The 19,303-nt window shown below is 45.4% G+C and overlaps 1 protein-coding gene across 19 annotated transcripts in view; it reads right to left on the reverse strand.

The window, feature by feature from the left end:
• Positions 1-2,420: 2,420 nt before the first annotated feature.
• The window catches only part of kiaa1109 (KIAA1109 ortholog), a 77,246-nt gene continuing 60,363 nt past the window's right edge, over positions 2,421-19,303 (reverse strand). For 17 of the 19 annotated variants that reach the window (XM_023353300.1, XM_023353302.1, XM_023353315.1 and 14 more), the window contains 17 exons: positions 18,448-18,609; positions 18,232-18,371; positions 17,955-18,150; positions 17,480-17,680; positions 17,244-17,408; positions 16,604-16,741; positions 16,297-16,533; positions 16,074-16,227; positions 15,465-15,622; positions 14,155-14,344; positions 13,227-13,444; positions 11,547-11,801; positions 11,264-11,467; positions 10,275-10,469; positions 10,063-10,197; positions 9,807-9,972; positions 2,421-3,155 (listed from right to left, as the gene is read on the reverse strand). In XM_023353300.1, coding sequence (XP_023209068.1) covers positions 2,939-3,155; positions 9,807-9,972; positions 10,063-10,197; positions 10,275-10,469; positions 11,264-11,467; positions 11,547-11,801; positions 13,227-13,444; positions 14,155-14,344; positions 15,465-15,622; positions 16,074-16,227; positions 16,297-16,533; positions 16,604-16,741; positions 17,244-17,408; positions 17,480-17,680; positions 17,955-18,150; positions 18,232-18,371; positions 18,448-18,609 — 3,131 coding nt within the window. In that variant the 3' untranslated portion in view covers positions 2,421-2,938. The remainder of the gene's footprint in view (positions 3,156-9,806; positions 9,973-10,062; positions 10,198-10,274; positions 10,470-11,263; positions 11,468-11,546; positions 11,802-13,226; positions 13,445-14,154; positions 14,345-15,464; positions 15,623-16,073; positions 16,228-16,296; positions 16,534-16,603; positions 16,742-17,243; positions 17,409-17,479; positions 17,681-17,954; positions 18,151-18,231; positions 18,372-18,447; positions 18,610-19,303) is intronic. The other 2 variants (XM_023353316.1, XM_023353298.1) reach the window with 1 other exon arrangement.

The raw sequence follows: 19,303 nt of genomic DNA on the forward strand, positions 1-19,303 counted from the left end.
GGAAAACGAGCTGCAAACCCATGAAAGATGAAACTTCAAAACACAAACGCAACAGAAAAATCACAAGAAAAAGAAGCAAAAATATATTGGAGGTAATTAAAATTAAACTGCTAAACACAAAGTACTGGAAAGCTAGAGCTAAACGGCTGAACACAAAGAAAAATGATCGGAAGCTCACCCCAAACCTCTAACAAAAACATTTGCCGAAACTGACTAAAACACAGAAATTTAGCTGAAGCTAATGCTAAGCACAAAAAATAGCAGAACCTAAAGCTAAACCTAAAAAATAAGGAGCGGACGCTAGTGCTAAACTGTAAAACATTCACAAAAGTAGCTGAAGCTAGCACAGTAAACACACAGCAGAATTAGTAGAAGCTAATGCTAACCATTAAGTTTACCATCTCATCTCCTTCCTGTTGACTGATGTGAGACTCGCTAACAGGAAAGTCCTCAGTTTCTGAATCTGCTACATTTTATTACTTTAAAGTTGTATGAACAAGATTAGTAAACTGAAAAACATCTGATGAGACAAAGTTTATACGTCATGGACACGACAACAGGTTTAAAAGGCTCAAAAATGGCGGCCATCCTAAATGATATTGAAGTGGCTGATTGGAAATGTAAAAAAGATATTTTATGCTTATATCGACAAGATTTTTTACAGTAGTAACTTTATGTCTCATTTAGCTCAGATGTTGTGAGTTAGCGGATCAGAAACGGGTGATATAACGTAACCTTCTGAATAACTTCCTGTGATTATTACTATATTAAACCATCATTATTATTTTAATAAAAAGACTGCCGTCCTGACCTCCGCAGCCTCTTTCTCTCCGGTTCTTCTATAATTCAGGGCCAGGCGATGGAGCTGCGGGCCTCTAACGCCCCCTGCTGGTCAGCGGCTCAGCTTTCATGTTTAGATGCTTTTGCAGCCGCTCCAAGAAGGAGAAGAAATAAAAGCGATGCTCTGCAGTGATATGCAAATGAGACACTTCAAAGCGGAGCAGCTGGAGGGATGAAAACCAAACCCGATGCCTCCTCCCGCCTCCACACGGCGGGAGCCGCCGGCGCCTCCGGTGGCGCCGCAGGAAGCTCTGAGCGGACACCGCAGAGAGGCAGCCGCCATGTTCAGGGCGCCGGGCCAGGACCGGGCCAGGACCGGGCTCATTACGGGCCAGGACCGGGCTCATTACGGGCCAGGACCGGGACCGGGCTCATTACCGGCCAGGACCGGGCAAGTTCATCTAAATGACGAAGTGAATCTGGAATGATTTCCTTTTCTCATCTTCGTTTCAAACTGATCTAAGACTCCTTTCAGGATCTGCTCCAACGTCCCCCCCCCCCCCAAATTGGTCGTTACCATGGAAACAGATCTTTCACCAAGCAGTGACCTGTGGTGATGAAGGTCTGCTGGTTTCATTGGTCCAGAAAATACTGAGGTCCGAAAGGCTCAGACGGTTTGGTGGTTAATTTCCCTTTGGGATCAAGAAAGTGTTTTGAATTTGAATCAGGCTGCGTGGCAAAAGTTCTGCTACGTTAATAGTTCTTAATGCTATTAAAAACTATGAATGTACCAAAATTATTAATAGTTCTGGTGCATAGAAGTGTGTTAATCGTTCCTAAAGTTCTGGTACAAAGCGGAGTGAAGGAAGGAAAACTAACTGGTCAACTGTAAGGCTAACAACAGGCCAGCATTATCCTGGGATTGTCTATCTGTAAGCACAAAAGGCTAGCATTAGCCTATCTAAGGCTAACCCTAGCAAGTAAGTAAAACGTTATTTATATAGCACCTTTCAAGACAAAGATCACAAAGTCATTCAACAAGCAAAATAGGCTATTAAAAGCTAACACTAGCTTATCTGTGCTAATAACCAGCAGAGAACGAAGGCTGTCCAGTGGGTTACTAGGCTAGGCATGCTAGCCACAAGCCTCTCCAAAGCTAACGCTAGCTTCTCATTGGCCAGCGCTGGTTGCTTGGTTACTAGCGCCAGCCTATCACTGAACAGATTAGTAGTTAGCTTAGGAATGGATGTGGCCTCCTGCTATGTGGTTGTAGCCACCGCTAGGTGTTAGTTAATGTTAGCGCCATCGCCATGATCTGAAGGAGGTCCATCCAGCCCACTAGAAGGACCAGAACCTTGTTGGAGAAACGTTTAAACCTGAACCTGGAGAGCCTGGGGAACTTGGGGAACCTGGAGAGCTTGGGGAACTTGGGGAACCTGGAGAACCTGGGGAACTTGGAGAGCCTGGGGAACTTGGAGAGCCTGGGGAACTTGGGGAACCTGGAGAGCCTGGGGAACTTGGAGAGCCTGGGGAACTTGGAGAGCCTGGGGAACTTGGAGAACCTGGAGAGCCTGGGGAACTTGGGGAACCTGGAGATTTGTCCCAAACTGAGGGGACCTGAGGAAGAAATCACTTCTTGGTTTCACCCTAAATGGAAATGGTTTTATTACGTTAAGAAATCAACACACTTAAGAAACGGATCTATGTACACTGGTTCTACTGCGGATTAAAAAACGGACCAAGCTACAACACCAGAGTCACGTAGCGTTCCCACGTCCCATAAATAAAGAGTTAAAACAATCATGGTGAGGTCTGAGGAGCAGCTGCTGATGGTCACTATCCTACATGAAGCATGCCTGATCGTCTTCCATGGGAAACAAAGAAAAGGCCGAGGTGTGTTTACATGAACTAGACCGTCCATCAGGTCAATGATGCTAGCAGCAGCAGCGTGGTTCTGGATGAAGAGTGGTCAGAGTAATCAGTCCGGATGGGTCCCCGTTCAATCTGGATCTCAGTTGGATCCCTGAAGTATCTCCCAGTTGGGTATTGGTTTGGTTCCAGTGGGTCCCAGTTAGATCCCAGTTAGGTCCCTGTTGGGTTCCAGCCGAATCTCCCCGTTAGATCCCGTTTGGACCCCAGTTGGGTCCCAGTCCCTCCCTCAGTGCTCCTCTTTGTCCCGCCCCTTCCTGTCCTTCTCGTCCTGCAGGGCGGCGCCCAGCTTTTTGATCAGAACCGACAGAACCTTGTCCAGCGGGTCCATGACGCCGCGCTGCAGCCACTTGGGGATGGTGGTGCGGGCGTGGTGGAAGCCCAGCTTCTGCAGGATGTAATCCACCCCGACCGGGTCGATCTTCCTGCCGGTCCAGGAGATCAGCCTGGAAACACAAACAAGATGGCCGCCCTCAGTCCTCAAAATAAAAATGAGAAAGCTCTTAAATCAGGAAACGCATCAGCTGTCCACTGAATTTATCGTTTATAGGAAATGATTCAGTTCAGCTTTTACTGTAAATAAATATTAAGTTTTCAATATTTTGGAGTTTAGTAAATAATTTATTTTCTTTCTATTTCTTATTTTATCTAAGATGAATCAAAATCTGGTGAAAAACATTAATATCTGCAGAGTATTCTAGTATTTCTACATAAAAACCAGATTATCGGGGGCGCTGGTGAGCAAGATATGGCGTAGGACGTACTTTTCAGAGCTCCTGCAAAATCCGTTTTAATTACATAAAAAAAGAGAAAAAAACAGCATTAACCACGGTAATATCTGTTGAAAAATTGGAGAGAAAACCTTACGGTTATAAACAGCCGGACAATCCGAACATAATCATCCTGAATGGCCGAAAAACTGCAAAAGTATAGATGCGGAAGCGATGCTAATGCTACAAGGCCTGCTAGGACCACGAGACAGCGGGCAACAGGCGACGCTGACCCACCGACAACCACCGGGTCTGACGGGCCAAATATGAGTAACGAAGAAATGAAAGCGGACATCTTATTGTCACTGAGAGGAGATATCGCTAAAGTGATAAGAGACGAGCTTAAAGGCGCATTAGCGGAAGATTTCCAAGCTATAAGATCCGAACTGCAAGCGGTCCGTTCCGAAATTGCTAACAACTCAAAGGCCATACAAGCTGAAATGGATATTATAAAGACGGAGGTCCGGGACTTACAGGGCGGCCTATCAACGTGGTCAGACCAGGTTACTTCACTACAGTCTACTGTAACAAGCTTACAGAAGGAAATGTCAACGCTCAAAGATAAATGTGAAGATCTAGAGGGGAGCACGAGAAGGTCTAATATCCGCATAGCGGGCATTGAAGAACGTCCTGGCTCCAGCTCCCCACAAGCTGTGGCAAAAATCATCAAAGAAGTTCTGCAGATGGACCGAGACATAAAGGTGGACCGCTCACACCGTACACTCACCGGGAGAGGACCCAGGGACCGTGAGACACCAAGAGTCATCATCGCTAAATTACATCATGACGGGGACGCGGCGGAGATCCTGAGGAGAGCCCGGGGCAGAGCTCCGCTTTTTCACAATGGTCACCGTGTCGCCTTCTTCTTCTTCCCCGATTACACGGCCAGCGTAGCCAAAGCAAGAGCCACCTTCACGGAGGTACGGAGGGCGCTGCGGGGCATCAAGGAGGTCCGCTACGGCCTCCTCTATCCGGCCCGATTTCGGATTACATATCATAATGAAGAATAGGAGTTCCTCGACCCCAAAACGGCTATGGAATACGTCCGGAACAATATTACTCCAACAGAGTCAGCCGAATAAAGGTACCGTTAGCCTATAGAGACAATAATATTAGAAAATATCTCATTGTCATGGCTAACGTTCATATGGCTCTCTTTATAAGGTTTATGATGATAAATCTATAGATTTCAACGATAGGAGCAAATACGCTGTTTTATTTTAGATTTCTTTTTTAGGATTTGCGGGAGTTTCTGCAGTATATTTGAAGCTTACGTGGTTATATTATTTTCCCCATTATGTCTTTAGCTTACTTCCCACCTTGTGTACATATCTAAGCGCACCTACTGCACATATATTCAATCTTGGTTGTGCACTTTAGCGGCTCATTTTAGCTGCTGGGGACTATGTCCCAAATATTCAAACATTGTATTTACCTGTTCTATGTTTTTCTAGTTCGGATCCCTCTGTTCCCCGGGGACCCTGCGCAAATTATTTTTGCAAACTTATTTTGTTTCTGTTATTATTATCATTTTGCCTCATTTCTTGCTCATACTCATTCTGTGAGACTAGAAATGCTGGTCACAGTTGTCAAAAATTTGCTTTATCCCTCCCTGTTTGGTTTTGTGGACATTCTGTACATATTCCTTAGACCCCACACAGATAAGACAGTGTTATGCATAAAGGGTTTGTTGCCATTTATGATATATTCTGAGATGTCTAAACATAGACCACATAGAGATAATGGATGACCCACTTAAAATCGTAACTTATAATGTAAAAGGGCTCCACAATCCAGCCAAAAGAAAGAAAATATTGAATCAATTAAAACAAATCAACTGTCACATTGCTTTTTTGCAAGAAACTCATCTATCTGATACAGAGCATGAAAAATTAAAAAAATCTTGGGCAGATAAGGCTTTCTACTCATCCCACCAGTCGGGGGAAAAAAAGGGCGTTGCCATACTTGTGCACCGGCAGATTAATTTCACACAAACGTTGCTACATAGAGACAAAGAGGGAAGATATGTATTAGTTAATGGTACAATTGATGGCATAGAAGTATCGCTTGTAAATGTGTATGCACCCAACACGGATGCGCCTGATTTCATAAAGTCACTGTTTAAGGTAATATTACAGCACAGTACTGGGCTGTTGTTGCTGGGTGGGGACTTCAACTGTACTCTGTCACAAATATTGGACAGATTACCCACTCCAAAAACCCCCCTCTCTAGAATGAGTAGGATGCTTAAACATCAGATTATAGAGACGGGTATTGTAGACATATGGAGAAGCAGGTTTCCCAGAACTAAAGACTTTACTTTCTACTCAAACAGTCATGCCTCCTACTCTAGGATTGACTATTTCTTTACCCCAAAGTCAGAACTGCATAGAATAGTAGATATCGAAATATTACCTATTACTATTTCTGACCATGCACCTATCTTATTAAAATGGAATATAGGACACAGGCTAACATCTAAACAATGGAGGCTTAATACGTCCCTGCTTAACGACAAGGTATTCATTGCATTTATTACAGAGGAGCTCAGGATATACCTAGAAACTAATACATCTACAGAAACAACACCTCTGATATTATGGGACTGTGCCAAAGCATTCCTTCGGGGCCGCATAATATCCTTCACATCTGCGAGGAAAAAACAGAAGAATGCTAAACAAAAAGATTTGGAGGACAAAATTAAAGAATTAGAGCTTAAACATAAAAGACACGCTTCAGCTAAAATCTTGAAGGAATTAAATGTAACCCGCAGACAACTAAACAGCCTACTGTCAGATAAAGTAGAGGGCAACTTGAGGTTCACTAATCAAAAATATTATGAATATGGCCAGAAGGCTAGTAGGTTATTGGCATTTAGATTGAGGAAACAACAGTCCTCCAACATGGTTCATAAAATAAAATCCCAAGAGTCTATTGAGACAAGACCTGACAAAATAGCAGAGGCCTTTGCAAAATTTTACAAATTATTATATACAAACACCGATACCTGTAATAATGACCAAGAGCTCACAGATTTTTTAAATAATATAAAATTGAACCACTTAACGGATGAGGCGGCGTTGAACTTAGATCAACCGATTGAGGAATGGGAGATCAAGCAGATAATTAAATCACTTAAGAACAACAAAAGTCCAGGCCCAGATGGATTTACAAACGACTTTTATAAAACTTTTCTAGATCTTCTGGCCCCCCTGCTATTAAAAGCATATCACCATGCTTTAAAATCCAAAACTATGGCACCATCTTGGACAGAAGCCACTATAGTAGTAATCCACAAAGAGGGTAAGGATCCTACAGACTGCCAGTACTATAGACCTATCACTGTTGAATACAGATTCATACTCACAGCAATCCTAGCAAGACGACTTAACAAATTCATCACCCAAATCATACATCCCGATCAGACAGGATTTATTGTAGGCAGGTACTATGCTGATAATCTAAGGCGCTTACTAAACATAACAAGCGTTCAAAAAGAGAGAAAGATTGAATCAGCAATCATATCCTTAGATGCCCAAAAGGCGTTTGACAGAGTGTCTTGGAAATACTTAATTCATACTTTGAAATGTTTTGGATTTGGCCCACATTTTGTTGACTGGGTGCAAACACTTTACTCCTCTCCACAGGCAGCAGTTAAAGTTAATGGCTTTAGGTCTGCTAGATTTTCATTAGAACGGGGGTGCAGACAGGGGTGCCCGCTCTCACCCCTTCTGTTTGCCATTAGTGTTGAACCGTTAGCCCAAATCATTAGAGATGATGCTAATATTAAAGGGATAGAAATTAACAAGAAAGTACACAAAATCTCATTATATGCTGATGATGTATTATTGTATTTGACGGAACCTAAATCAACAATCCCCCACCTGGAAGAACTCATCTCTCAATATGGATTTTACTCAGGCTACAAAATCAACATAGAAAACACGGAAGCTATGGATGTAAATGGCACAATTTCAGACTTCATAAAAGTACAGAGTGGCTTTAAGTGGCCCAAGAACGGTATCAAATATCTGGGTATTCAAATACCTCCACTTCTATGTGACCTCTATGAGGCAAACTATAGCAAACTTCTACGAGTCATCAAAAATGACCTGGAGCGTTGGGATACACTCCCTATCTCTCTGATAGGTCGTGTTGAAAGTATCCGTATGAACGTTTTACCAAGACTACTCTATCTATTCCAGATGCTACCGGTGGAGATTCCCAAATCTACCTTCGACACTTTAGATAAAATGATAACTGGATTCATTTAGCAAAAAAAGTGACCTAGAATCAGATTGAAAACCCTGCAGTTACCTAAACCCAAAGGGGGCCTCAAACTCCCAAACTTCAAATATTATTACTGGGCTGCACAACTTAAACCCTTATTAGTATGGCTAGAGAATAGTGCAGATACTCGTTGGCTGGAAATAGAGGAAAGCAGGTGCTCAATACCACTACAAACATTACCTTTCTTAGATACTCCTGCAAAGGAAATGACAATCTGGACAAAAAACACCCTCAAAGTTTGGAACAAAATACAATCGGCTTTTAAATTATCAAAACAGATTTCACTTTTATCAAATATAGGATATATATGAAGACATTTACACCGAACAATTTAGATTCTGGGTTCAAAAACTGGTCTAATTATGGGCTATCTCATATCCACCAATTAATTAATAAGGGGAATTTCAAAACCTTTGAGCAGATAAAAAGTGAATTTGGCCTCCCTAAGACGGACTTCTATCGATACTTACAACTTAGAACCTTTGTGACGACACACAACAATTGGACTAAACTTCTTGAATCTACACCTATAGAAAATTTCCTAATGGACATACAAAGGGGAAAGGGAAATGATAAAGTAATTAGTAAAATATATGACCTGTTTCTGTCCATAAATGTGCACGATTCCACAAACATAAAGCATAAATGGGAGACTGAATTGCAGGAGTCAGTAGCAGGAGACACATGGGAAGAAATATGTACTGAAGCACAATTAACAACAAATTCTAATACATGGAGAGAATTCAAATGGAAAGTAATAGTCCGGTTTTTCAGAACACCAGCAATAACCAGTAAAATGAACCCAACACAACCCAGTCCGTGCTGGAGAAACTGTGGGACGCAGAATGCAAATCATACTCATATCTTTTGGGCTTGTCCTAAACTAAGTGTATTCTGGGAGGACATTTTTGAAGCTCTCAAGGTAATTTTTAGAAGAAATGTTCCAAAAACCCCCTTGGTGGCAATTTTGGGAGTAATACCCTTTGGATTGGAGAGGAAGGATGATAGATATCTTCTAAGAATCTTGCTCACAGCAGCATTGAAATGCATAACTATCAGATGGCTGAAGCCAGGACCTCCTACATATAACACATGGATACAAAAAGTTTGGGACATTCATTTGATGGAAGAAATCACATATTCCTTAAGGCTTCAAAAAACAGTTGTTAATATAAGGTGGAGCTTCATACCGTTATTATTTCAGTGACACAATTACAGGATTGCCCTTTTGCACTGGTATGTTCTCTTGGGTCGGTCTAAAATACCAAGGTGGGAACCACTTTAACTCAGGGAGGATTTAATCGTATGTTTTGTATTTATTTTATTTTGCTGTTATCTGTCTGTTGATTTTGTTTTGTTGTTTTGTAATCATTATTACATTTGTTAAGAACACCTACTGTCTCATCTCCTGTTGCCAAGTTGTAATGCAGATGACAAATGTCAGTAAGAGACGGAAGAATGTAACCTTGAACATGTGTTGTAAAAAAAAATAAAAATAAAAATAAAGTTCAAAAAAAAAAAAAAAAACAGATTATCAATAACAGAAATAAAAAAATTGACAAATTGTGATGCAAACCGAAACGAAACAGACAAAATAAAACTTTACATAAAAACAAAAAATGACCTGAAATGCATTTTATTATTAATAGAAGCTGTAAAAAAACAGATTTTGACTTTAGAGAGTGATTCAGGTTTATTTTATTACTTATTTTTTTTTAACTTAATGCATTTATTTTCACTATTTAAATAATTTTGTAATGTTATTAGTTTAATATTACTAAAATGTTTATTTCATTCATTTTCTAATAATTTTTACATGACTAATTTATTTTTATTGTTTGCTTGTTTTTTTTTACTAAATTTCTTAAATTATTTTCATTATTATTATTCATGTATAATAATAATAATATCAGCTTCAGTTTTTGAATCAGGCTGTAATTTCAGGTTTTGCTGTTATTTTCTCCTCTGCCGAGTCGTGAGCCGGACTTCGGTTCTGGATGATTCTGGATTGTGGTGGCGGTGGGGGCGGGGCCTCACCTGAGGGTGGGCTCCAGGTGCCAGGTGTTGCACATGAACTCCCTCCAGTCCACGGCGGTGTAGTTGACGGCGTCGTCGTGTTCGCTCTGCGCGCCGCCGTTGTCCTGCGGCGCCGTGGGGCTCTTCTGGCCCTGCCGGGCGACCGGCAGCCGCGGGGCGAAGAGCGCTGAGGAAGAGGAGGAGACATTCTTCATCAGCCATCGGAGCTCCTGGTTTCAGCCTGAAGCTGGTCGCCACGGTAACCAGGTGAGCTCACCTTTCTCCTTCTCCTTCAGGTAGGCGGACACCAGGTCGTGCAGGAACATGATGAGCTCCGCGTCCATGGTAACGCAGATGTGGTCGGTGAACTCCGTCACCATGCTGCACTCCACCTTCGGCTTACCGCCGGCGTCTGCAACAGAGACCAGAACCGGGTCAGAACCGGAGCGGAACCCGGAGCGGAACCGAGTCAGAACGCCGGCAGCCCACCGCTCAGCGCCGGCTCGTCGGCGTCCTGCACGTGGATGGACTTGAAGTCCAGTTGCATTCTGGGTAGGGCGAAGATGGTCTCGGTCTCGTGGTCGTAGGCGTGCGAACCCCGGAAGCTGCTGAGCAGGCTGGAGCTCCGCGCCGCCTCACCGCTCTGCTCGCCGCTGGAGTCCACGTTACGCAGCAGGTTCAGCTCTGCAGCACAGGGGTCAAAGGTCACAGACACGTTCTGCAGAACAAAGCCCTCAGATTATTTTCATCCAGCTGACCAAACATTTCTCACATGGATTATTAAACAGAAATGGAACCTTTGCTGAACAAACACAGTAAGATTTTATTGTGTTTTAGGAAAATATTCAGCAAAGTTTCAATAATCTTTATTAAAACTTTAATATAGTTTAAAATTTAATAAGCTTCAATAAACTAATAAACTTTTGTTTCCATCTAAACTTTGTGTTCTTGTCTGTGGCAGAATTGAAATGTTTCTCTTCTGGTTTTGTCCGTTTTATTTTTCGTGTTTCATGTGGAAAAGTTAAAAATGACTGAAAACCAAGAAATATTTTTAAAAACTGAAATCACCAAAAAGTTGTGAGGATATCATCAATAAACGAAGCATGAATTATTTTTAATAAAGTAATCAGATGTTCCTGTTGGGACGTCAGATGATTTTTGATAATTTTTATTGTTAAATGAAGAAAACTGGAATAATATTTCATCTGTTTTGATCTGAATCTAAACGTTTTAATCGAGCAGATCTGGGATTGCCAAAGTCAACGAGTCCCTGGTTACCATGACAACAGAGCGAAACTAGGAAGCTTGGAGAAAGATGACGATTTTATGTTTCTAACAGTTTTACGATGAAACTCAAAGTTTTGTCCTGATTTTTCTCTTTCTTCTGGAGTCGTCGTCGGGCCGTAAATAAACCAGTCCAGGGGCCACAAACGGCCCTGGCGCCTTACCTTGAACCCGCTCGGTTCTGTGGGCGGTACCTTTGTTCCGCATGGCGGTGACGTAGTTGAACCACTCCTTCACCGTGGCGACGCCGTGTGGCGGGTTCTCGTGGCGACCGCGCGTGATCTTGGTGATGGTCGCCATGGGACTCTCCAGGGCGCCACATGGCTTCGTTACCATGGTGTTGTGTCCAAGATGGAAGTCCAGCGTCTGCACGATGTAGGTGGAGTCGTCTCTGGAGCCTGCAGCCAGACAGGAAGCGAGTCAAGTCAGGCAGGAAGTGGTTAGCGGCCGATCGGGCGGCAGAAGCCCCTCCCTCACCGTCCTCCCAGATCTTCTGCGCCTCAGTCCAGAAGGCGATGTTGGGCTCCTCCAGGTGGAACAGCGCCCAGGACTTGGACCGGAAGTTGGGCCCGTGGAAGCAGGCCAGTGTTGTGTGGTTGCCATGGAGACTCATGGAGCCGCCAAGCTGCACGGCGTCTTCGGGGAGCGGCGTCTGGAAGAGCGAAATGTGGCAGCCGGCGACGACCTTCAGCACGCCGGGCCAGTGGCGGTGATGGGCGGCGTCCACGTCTGCTGGGAGACAGGAGATTACCCTAATCTGACAATCTGCGCTAATCTGCTGCTGCTGGCCTAGGCCTGTCGCGATAAACGATTAATCAATTAATGGTACGATAAATTAAAACTATCGACGTCATTTTAATTATCGGCTTTATCGTCTCTTCCGGCCTTTTTCTCTTTCTGTTGATGACACTGAATGAAAAAAGGCTCAACTCTGGTGCTCTCCACTGACCTCTGACCTCATTTCCTTAGTGTAAAGCCCAGCCTGCACTATCTTATCCTGCATAATCTTAGAGCTGTCAGCCGATTGTCGGCCCATTTTCAAAACCTGACAGACCAAACATTAGCCGACAGAAATCCTAGGTATAACGGTTCCACCGGGTTCGGTCCTGCCCTGTGGTGTCCAACAATGGGCACAAAATAATGGCTACAAGTTCAGTGAACTAATTTTAAAACCAGGCATTAATCAATGCTTTACTACAATCTACCTGCAATGCATGTGGCTAGTGTCAGCGTAAAGTCCTGACTGAATGAAAATCATTAGAACCTGTTTACGTCACGTTAACGAAGAACAGCTGAAAAGTTACCGGGTTTATCAACTGCGGTAACAATTTCGCTCCAACTCCTCCTCTTGTCATTTCTATATTCTTTACATATTGAATAAACATTAATGTTGTTTCCACATATCATCTCCAATGTCCTGGACTTCGGGTTGCGCCGTGTCAGCTGTTTGGGATTCCCCTCCGTAATTTCCCCTCAGAAAGCAGGAGGAGAATCCTGGCTTTCTGATTGGCTGCCTGTCACATTCAACAGGTGGAGTTAAGATCCCAGTCGGGAAAAAACCCTGATTTGGATCGGAGGGGCAACTAGATCTACCGTAACACACCACACAATCGTAGAAAGACCAACATGCTAAGATTGTTGTAAGGGGAAAAATAGGAGCAAAAAATCATGTAGTGTGAATTATTGCATCAGGTAGTGGATGTGCCCATCTTCTCTATTTAAATCTAATTATTACTGAAGGGCAACATAATATACAGACTTCATAATCTTTTGGTTGAATGCAGTATTTATTTCCACTTTGGCTTTATGTTGTTTAGTTTTTATCAAGTACATTTTTTGTCAATGGAGACTGAGAATCCATTTTATTTTTGTTTTTGGTTGTTTTGTTTATTTTGTTTATCAGCTCCAGTGTTAAATATTATTTTGAAAATAAAGTGTATCTATCTTTGGCAGGAAATCACATGCATTATTACATCATTTCCATTAAATCAGTGTAAAAAGGTCTTCAGACAATATTATCGTTTATCGCAATAATTTTTGAGACAATTAATCGCTCAGCAAAATTTGCTATCATGACAGGCCTATGCTGGCTGTTAATCTGAAGCACCAGCCCTCAGCTCCCACGCAGTGAGCGGTGCGCCCCCCGGTGGTCCTTACAGAGCTCCGCAGCTCCTTTCTCGGCACTGATGACGGGCGTTTTGGGGGGCAGGTAGGGCCCGGGGCCCCAGGTGGACAGCGCCCGCTTGCTGGTGTCGAACTGCTGGGTGAAAAACTCCTGGAGCTTCATGCCGATCTTGATGAGGTCGGGCGTTGTGGAGCGAGAGATGATGACCTGGAAGATGTCCCACTGCAGGTCGCCGTGCACAAAGATCTGACTGGAGGACGGAGACAGAGGAGTCACTACGCACTCTTCAGAAATTTATCTGGACTAACCTCCAGCTGTTAAAATGAGCTGCAACAGCTTTTATTTTTTTTATTATGTTAAGACTTTAAACTGTTTAGAGGTTCAGTTTATTAACTCGGTTTGTTACATTTAATCCACAGTCTGAAGAAAAAGTGAAGATGATTCACTCGGATGTTTATTTTTACACTAAACAGTAAAAATATTTATTTCAACTTCTTCACTTTTGACTTTTTAACATTTTGCACAAAATTTCAAACAATAATATCAGCTAATCAGAAGAGATTAAAACATTTTGCATAACCGTAAAAAGGCTTGGTTTGTTTCTTTTCTGTGAACTACAGTTACTATGTCAGTATTGGAGCCAGATTAAATGGTTTTGTTTGTTTTAAAAAGAGAATAAATTCATAACTCAGAACCAAACTGTTATGATGAGGATCTTCTTGTGAGGTTACAGTTGGTTTACAAACAGGGAAATATTGAGTCTTTATTCTGCTCTCATGACATCATGACTTTATTCTCATTTTTTCCATTCTCTTTTCTAAACTGCTGCTGTTTTTATTTTCAGTACTTTTCTCCTCTATGGAGGCAGAAAAGTTTCTAAATGTTCTTTGCAATGCAGGATTACACCAGTGTGTCTGCTGCCACCTGGTGGTGACCCCTGAACCCCAGCAGCAGCTGTACCTTTTCTCGGAGAGGCTGCTGTCCACTGCACACAGGTTGACCTTCCACTCGTCCTGCAGCTGCAGGTCGGCGTTGCTGAACACGCCCATCAGGATGCTGGAGCCCATGTAGTCGACCCGCGCCTCCGTGGAGCCCATGGTGATCTGGATCTTGTGGCCGGGCTGCTGGTTGGGATGCTCCGAGATGTGGGCTGCAGAAACCACAGAGCGACACAAACCATCGCTGAGAGCAGACCCGACTCGCTGGATTAACTCTGGATGGATCAGCAGAGCCACCAACGCAAAAAGAAAACCCTTTAAGACATTATTGATGAAATTTAAGACCAGCATCACGACAGAAACGCACTAAAGAAAAACTCATGTCTTATACAGTAGTGCCAAGCAACAGCAACACGAGCAGCAGAAGTGAGCCAGGGGCAAAGACGAACGTCGTCCAGGAAGCTAGCTAGCTAGCTAGGGTGTGTTAGCCTCTAGTTAGCAGTAAATGTCTTGGACCAAAAAAATAAACTTCATACAATGAGATACAGTAGTTCTTTAAAGCAGTGGTTGGGGACCACAGTACCGGTCCGCGGACCAATTGGTACCGGGCCGCGCAAGAAATAATGAACTACTTCCGGATCTTTTATTTTGAAAATCCTAAACCGGATTTTACCGGTTACGTCTTGCGCGTCAAAATTGAGCCAACTTGCAGCAGAATGAGTAACAAAACAACATCGGAGTACTGCGCGCGCCCCCCTCCCCTCCCAAACAACAGCATCGGACTCGATACTTACCTGGCGCTCGCACCCCCCTCCCCCCTCATGCCCCGCCCCCTCGGTCCGCAGCAAAATTGCGAAGGGCTGACCAGTCCGCGCGACTAAAAAGGTTGGGAACCACTGCTTTCAAGCACAACATGTAAGACCTGTGGTTAATATATATAAGGTCAACTAACGAATTTTAGACATTTTAGGGCCTTAATTTTAAATACATGAATTTAAAGGGGCAGTATTTAATACATTCCTGGCAAACAGAATCATTTTGTAGAACAATCCAGTAACTATGTTACCTTCAATTGCTATAAAACTGCTGAATATATCAAATATGACAAATTTTACTTCCTGATTTAACATCTTCAACCTGTCTCTAAAAACTCCTGCTCTTTCTGAAGCTCCGCCTCCAGGAAGTCATCCCAACATGGCTCTTCTACAGTATTAGCCCTTTAAAACATTTTTGCCAGCATTACACTGAGCAGCAGCTCCTCTGATGAGCTCAGCAGCTGTTTGCTAATTGCTGCTGGCTAGTCTGAAGGAGCTGCGGCCGGCGTTTACTCACCGACCATCTCCAGGGTGTTGACGTCGATGTTGCCGCCCACCACGCCGCCCTTGGAGTCGAGCTTGGAGCGACCCAGGCCCACCGACATGCTGATCTCGCGGTCGCGGTTGCTGCCCACCGACAGGCGGCCCTGGCTCTTCAGGCCGCTGGTGGTCCAGCTGCAACCGCAGGAACAACGCCATCATCCACAGACAAACTCAGGTCCACACAGAGCCAGCAGTTCAGGAGTTTTCAAGATGGCCGCCAAGGTTGTGGTGGAAAATTTATTTTTGAAATCTCCAATTAGATTAAAATGTTTGATGTCAGATCACAGCCATCATCTTTTGAACCATAAAAATCTGATATTTTCTTGATATTGTGTTTTCTTTTTCTGGCAGACATTTTGAAAAGGCTAAAACATTTTAGTTTGGTTCAAAGCTAACAAACATTTTAAAAAATTAGCAGAGACTAATGCTAAACTGCTAGCCTGTAGACTGGCCAATCAGGAGCTGCCAGAAGTTCACCATTTTTTATTTTTTCTGATCAACTAATTTAGTGATTTCTGGACCCAGCAGAACCTCGGCCGGCCTCAGGGTAAAAATGGCTCCTGGTTGCTAGGAGACCACCTACGTGTTGTTGCCCATGACGTTGCTCATGTTCATCTGGACGGTCAGCTGTTTCAGGTTGATGGCGAACACCACCAGCGTCTCCCACGGCGACCCCTGCTGGCCGGCCGACTTCCCGTTCTTCCCGAAGGCGGGCGTCGACGTTTTGGCCAATGGCTCTGAGGGAGAAAGGTTAAAGGTCAGGAGGAAGCCGGCGCCGGGGCGGTTTGAACCGGGGGGGCAGTTACCGGTCCTAGGGGCAGACGAGTCGGACACGCTGCGGGTGCGGCCAGGCGCCGGGGACTTGAGGTGCCCCAGGCTGCCGGGCGACATGTTGGCATGCTCTGAGAAGACGTTGGGCGATTGCGGAGCGTGCGACGCCGCCGAGCCGCCGTCCCACGTCCTCCAGTACGCCTTCCGACTGGACTCGGGCGACAGGTGCTGGGCGATGCTCTCCGCTGAGTCCGGGGTGGCGGGACCCGAGGCTGCGGAGGGAAACGGCTGATGAGACGGCCGCCACGGAGCGTCAGGAGCTCAGGGACAGGAAGTGCTTACGCGGAAGGTTGATGGTCTGGTCTCCCAGGAAGAGGCGCCTGGCGATGCTGCGGCGGTACCAGGCCCGGGGGAACGCCAGGATCTCGCTCAGGCGCCGCATGTCATACTTGAAGGAAGCCGACCCGATGTCGCACACGGCTGCAACGACAACTTCCTGTTTAACTGATGTCACTTCCTCTTAAACCACAGCCACACCGCTCTAATCGCTGCAGAAACCTCTGATTCAGAGACCTGCCGCTGCGTCCCCTGCTGGCCGAGCCCGCCCTGTCCTCCAGCCGGTTGCTAGGAGACGCTGCAGCCTGACCCACCTGACCTTTAATTCAGCCCCATTAGCAAAGTAAGTACACCCCTGGAGCACGGTGAAAGGAGGGGTCATGTTGTGGGACAGCTCCTCAGCTGCAGGAGCTGGACAACTTTAACGCAAGACCATCTATCCAACAGCTGAAGCTGGGTCAAACCGGGTCATCAACAGAACCGAGACCCAAAACTCAGCAGCTGATCTACAACAGGACGGCCTACTCAAAGCCCAGACCTCGAACCAGACTGAGATGCTGCAGCGGGTCAAATAACCTGAGGAACCATGAGCGGACCAGAACTGGGCATAGGGTGTCCTTCGTTTCCCCAGCAGCTCGGCTCCTACCTGAGATGTTGATCAGGGTGGTGTCCATCTTGCCTCCCTTGGAGACGAAGCTCTCGATGAAGGTCGGCGCTCCGGTGCGCCTCATGCGCGACAGGCTGACCTTCACGAACTCCAGGTTGATGCACAGCGAGTCCTTCCGGCCCGTCACCGACGACGGTTCGTCGTCTGCGGGAGACCGGCATCAGAGTTCAGTCTGCCTCTCGGCAACCTTAAAGGTTCGGTGTTTGGCCACTCACCTAGCGGGCCCGGGCCCGGAGGCAGGCCCGTGACGGCTGATTTCTGCTTCCCGGCACCGTACGGGTGGAACACGTAGAGGGAGAAGTCCGACATGCAGGCGGTGAAGCTCAGGCCAGACGAGTTGCTGGGCGGCGCGGTCAGGTCCGACTGGCTGCTGCTGTGGCGGCTCCGGCCCAACGGGCTGCCCAGCTGGGGAGATGCTGTAACAAATGCACCGTCTGTTAGCTAACCAGAACCAGACAATGTCATACGGCTAACTAGCAAGCTAGCGGCGCTAACCCTGTTTTATGGAAAATTTGTAAAAAGTCATGTTAATTAATGTTTTATATTTTATTCATTAAAAACTAAAAACAAAAACATTGTCAAAGTTATCAAAAACGGCAAGTGAAGAATTTGCTTTGCTATTAGCGCATTTCCAGTAGTGTGCCAATTGTTGTCAAGAACCCAGCGGTCCCAGCAGAACCGCCCCCCTACCTCTGCTGGGGGGTGACTTGGGGCCGTGTTGCCCCGGCGGGGTGGAGGACGGCGCGTGCGGCCCGTCTGTGGGGTTGGTTCCTGTCGGCGTCTCCAGTTCTCCGCGGTTGGAGGAGAACACCAGGTCCAGCGACGGCAGCTTCAGCATGCACTCCACCCTGGACATGGGCAGGCAGCTGAAGCGGATCTGAGAGGGCTGGAAGCAGACGGGTCCGTCAGAACCAAATGGCATCAGGGAGGCTAGCTGCAGCTGCAGAGGTCACGGTTCGGGTCAAACCTGGACTCTGACGTAGACGACCACATCCACCGGGAACGAGGAGTAGGCCGAGGTGGAGGAGGAGACCAGCGAGGCGGAGGATTCCTCCAGCGGGTCCACCGGGTCGAACTGACCCATGTCCTCCTCCTGGGTTGCCGTGGCTACCGAGACAAACATCGACCGTGAAACGAGGAGCGCCGAGTCGGTGCAAGGAGCCATCAGTGGCACAGAACCGACCTGCGTAGCTCCGGTCCACCGGCGTGATGGGAATGGTCTCCAGAGCTTTTTCCAGGAAGTCCAGCAGACACGGACTGATGACCATTTCCTCCGGCAGAGTCTGAAGCGCCACCCAGGCGTACAGCTTGGCTGTCTTCACCCCACCAATGCCCTTCCCTTTGGCTGCAGGAACAGAGCCAGAGCTGAAACGGCTAGAAGCAGTCTGCATGAAGCGGGTTGCTTCAACTATACGTTCACATCAGATCAGAGGCCCATGCAGCTAGAAACACTGAAAGGCTTCTAGACAGATAGCAATTTGTCTGGATAGCTAGCTAACGCTACATAGCTATCTCACTATTTGCTACATAAATAGCTATACAGATAGAAAGATAAATACTGAAGAGTCGACATTAGTTCATCAGATGGAGGAGAGGGAGCTACAGCATGCAGCTACAAACAAATGCATCCATGTAGATGGCTATATAGCTACAGTGATAGCTACGTAGCTATACTGATAGCTATCTAGCTATGTAGATAGCTATCTATATAGCTAGATAACTAGATAGCAATATTTAGAAAGATATATATCCATATATCGATAACTCAATAGCTAGATAGCTAACTATCTAGCTAGATGAATGGGTATCTAGCTCTAGATAGCCAGCTAGCTCTAGATAGCCACCTAGCTCTAGATAGCCACCTAGCTATGTAAATAGTTACACATAGCCATAGACAGCTTGATAAATAGCTTGATAGCAAGAAACCTCAATAGGCTCAATAGTCAGATAGAGAGCTACCTGTCCAGTAAGATATCTGGACAGGTAGCTAGCTAGCTAGCTAGCCGTCTCCAGCAATAGAAAGCTTGATAGCTAGAAAC

The sequence above is a fragment of the Xiphophorus maculatus genome, chromosome 19 (assembly GCF_002775205.1).
Source record: "Xiphophorus maculatus strain JP 163 A chromosome 19, X_maculatus-5.0-male, whole genome shotgun sequence".
NCBI lineage: Eukaryota > Metazoa > Chordata > Actinopteri > Cyprinodontiformes > Poeciliidae > Xiphophorus > Xiphophorus maculatus.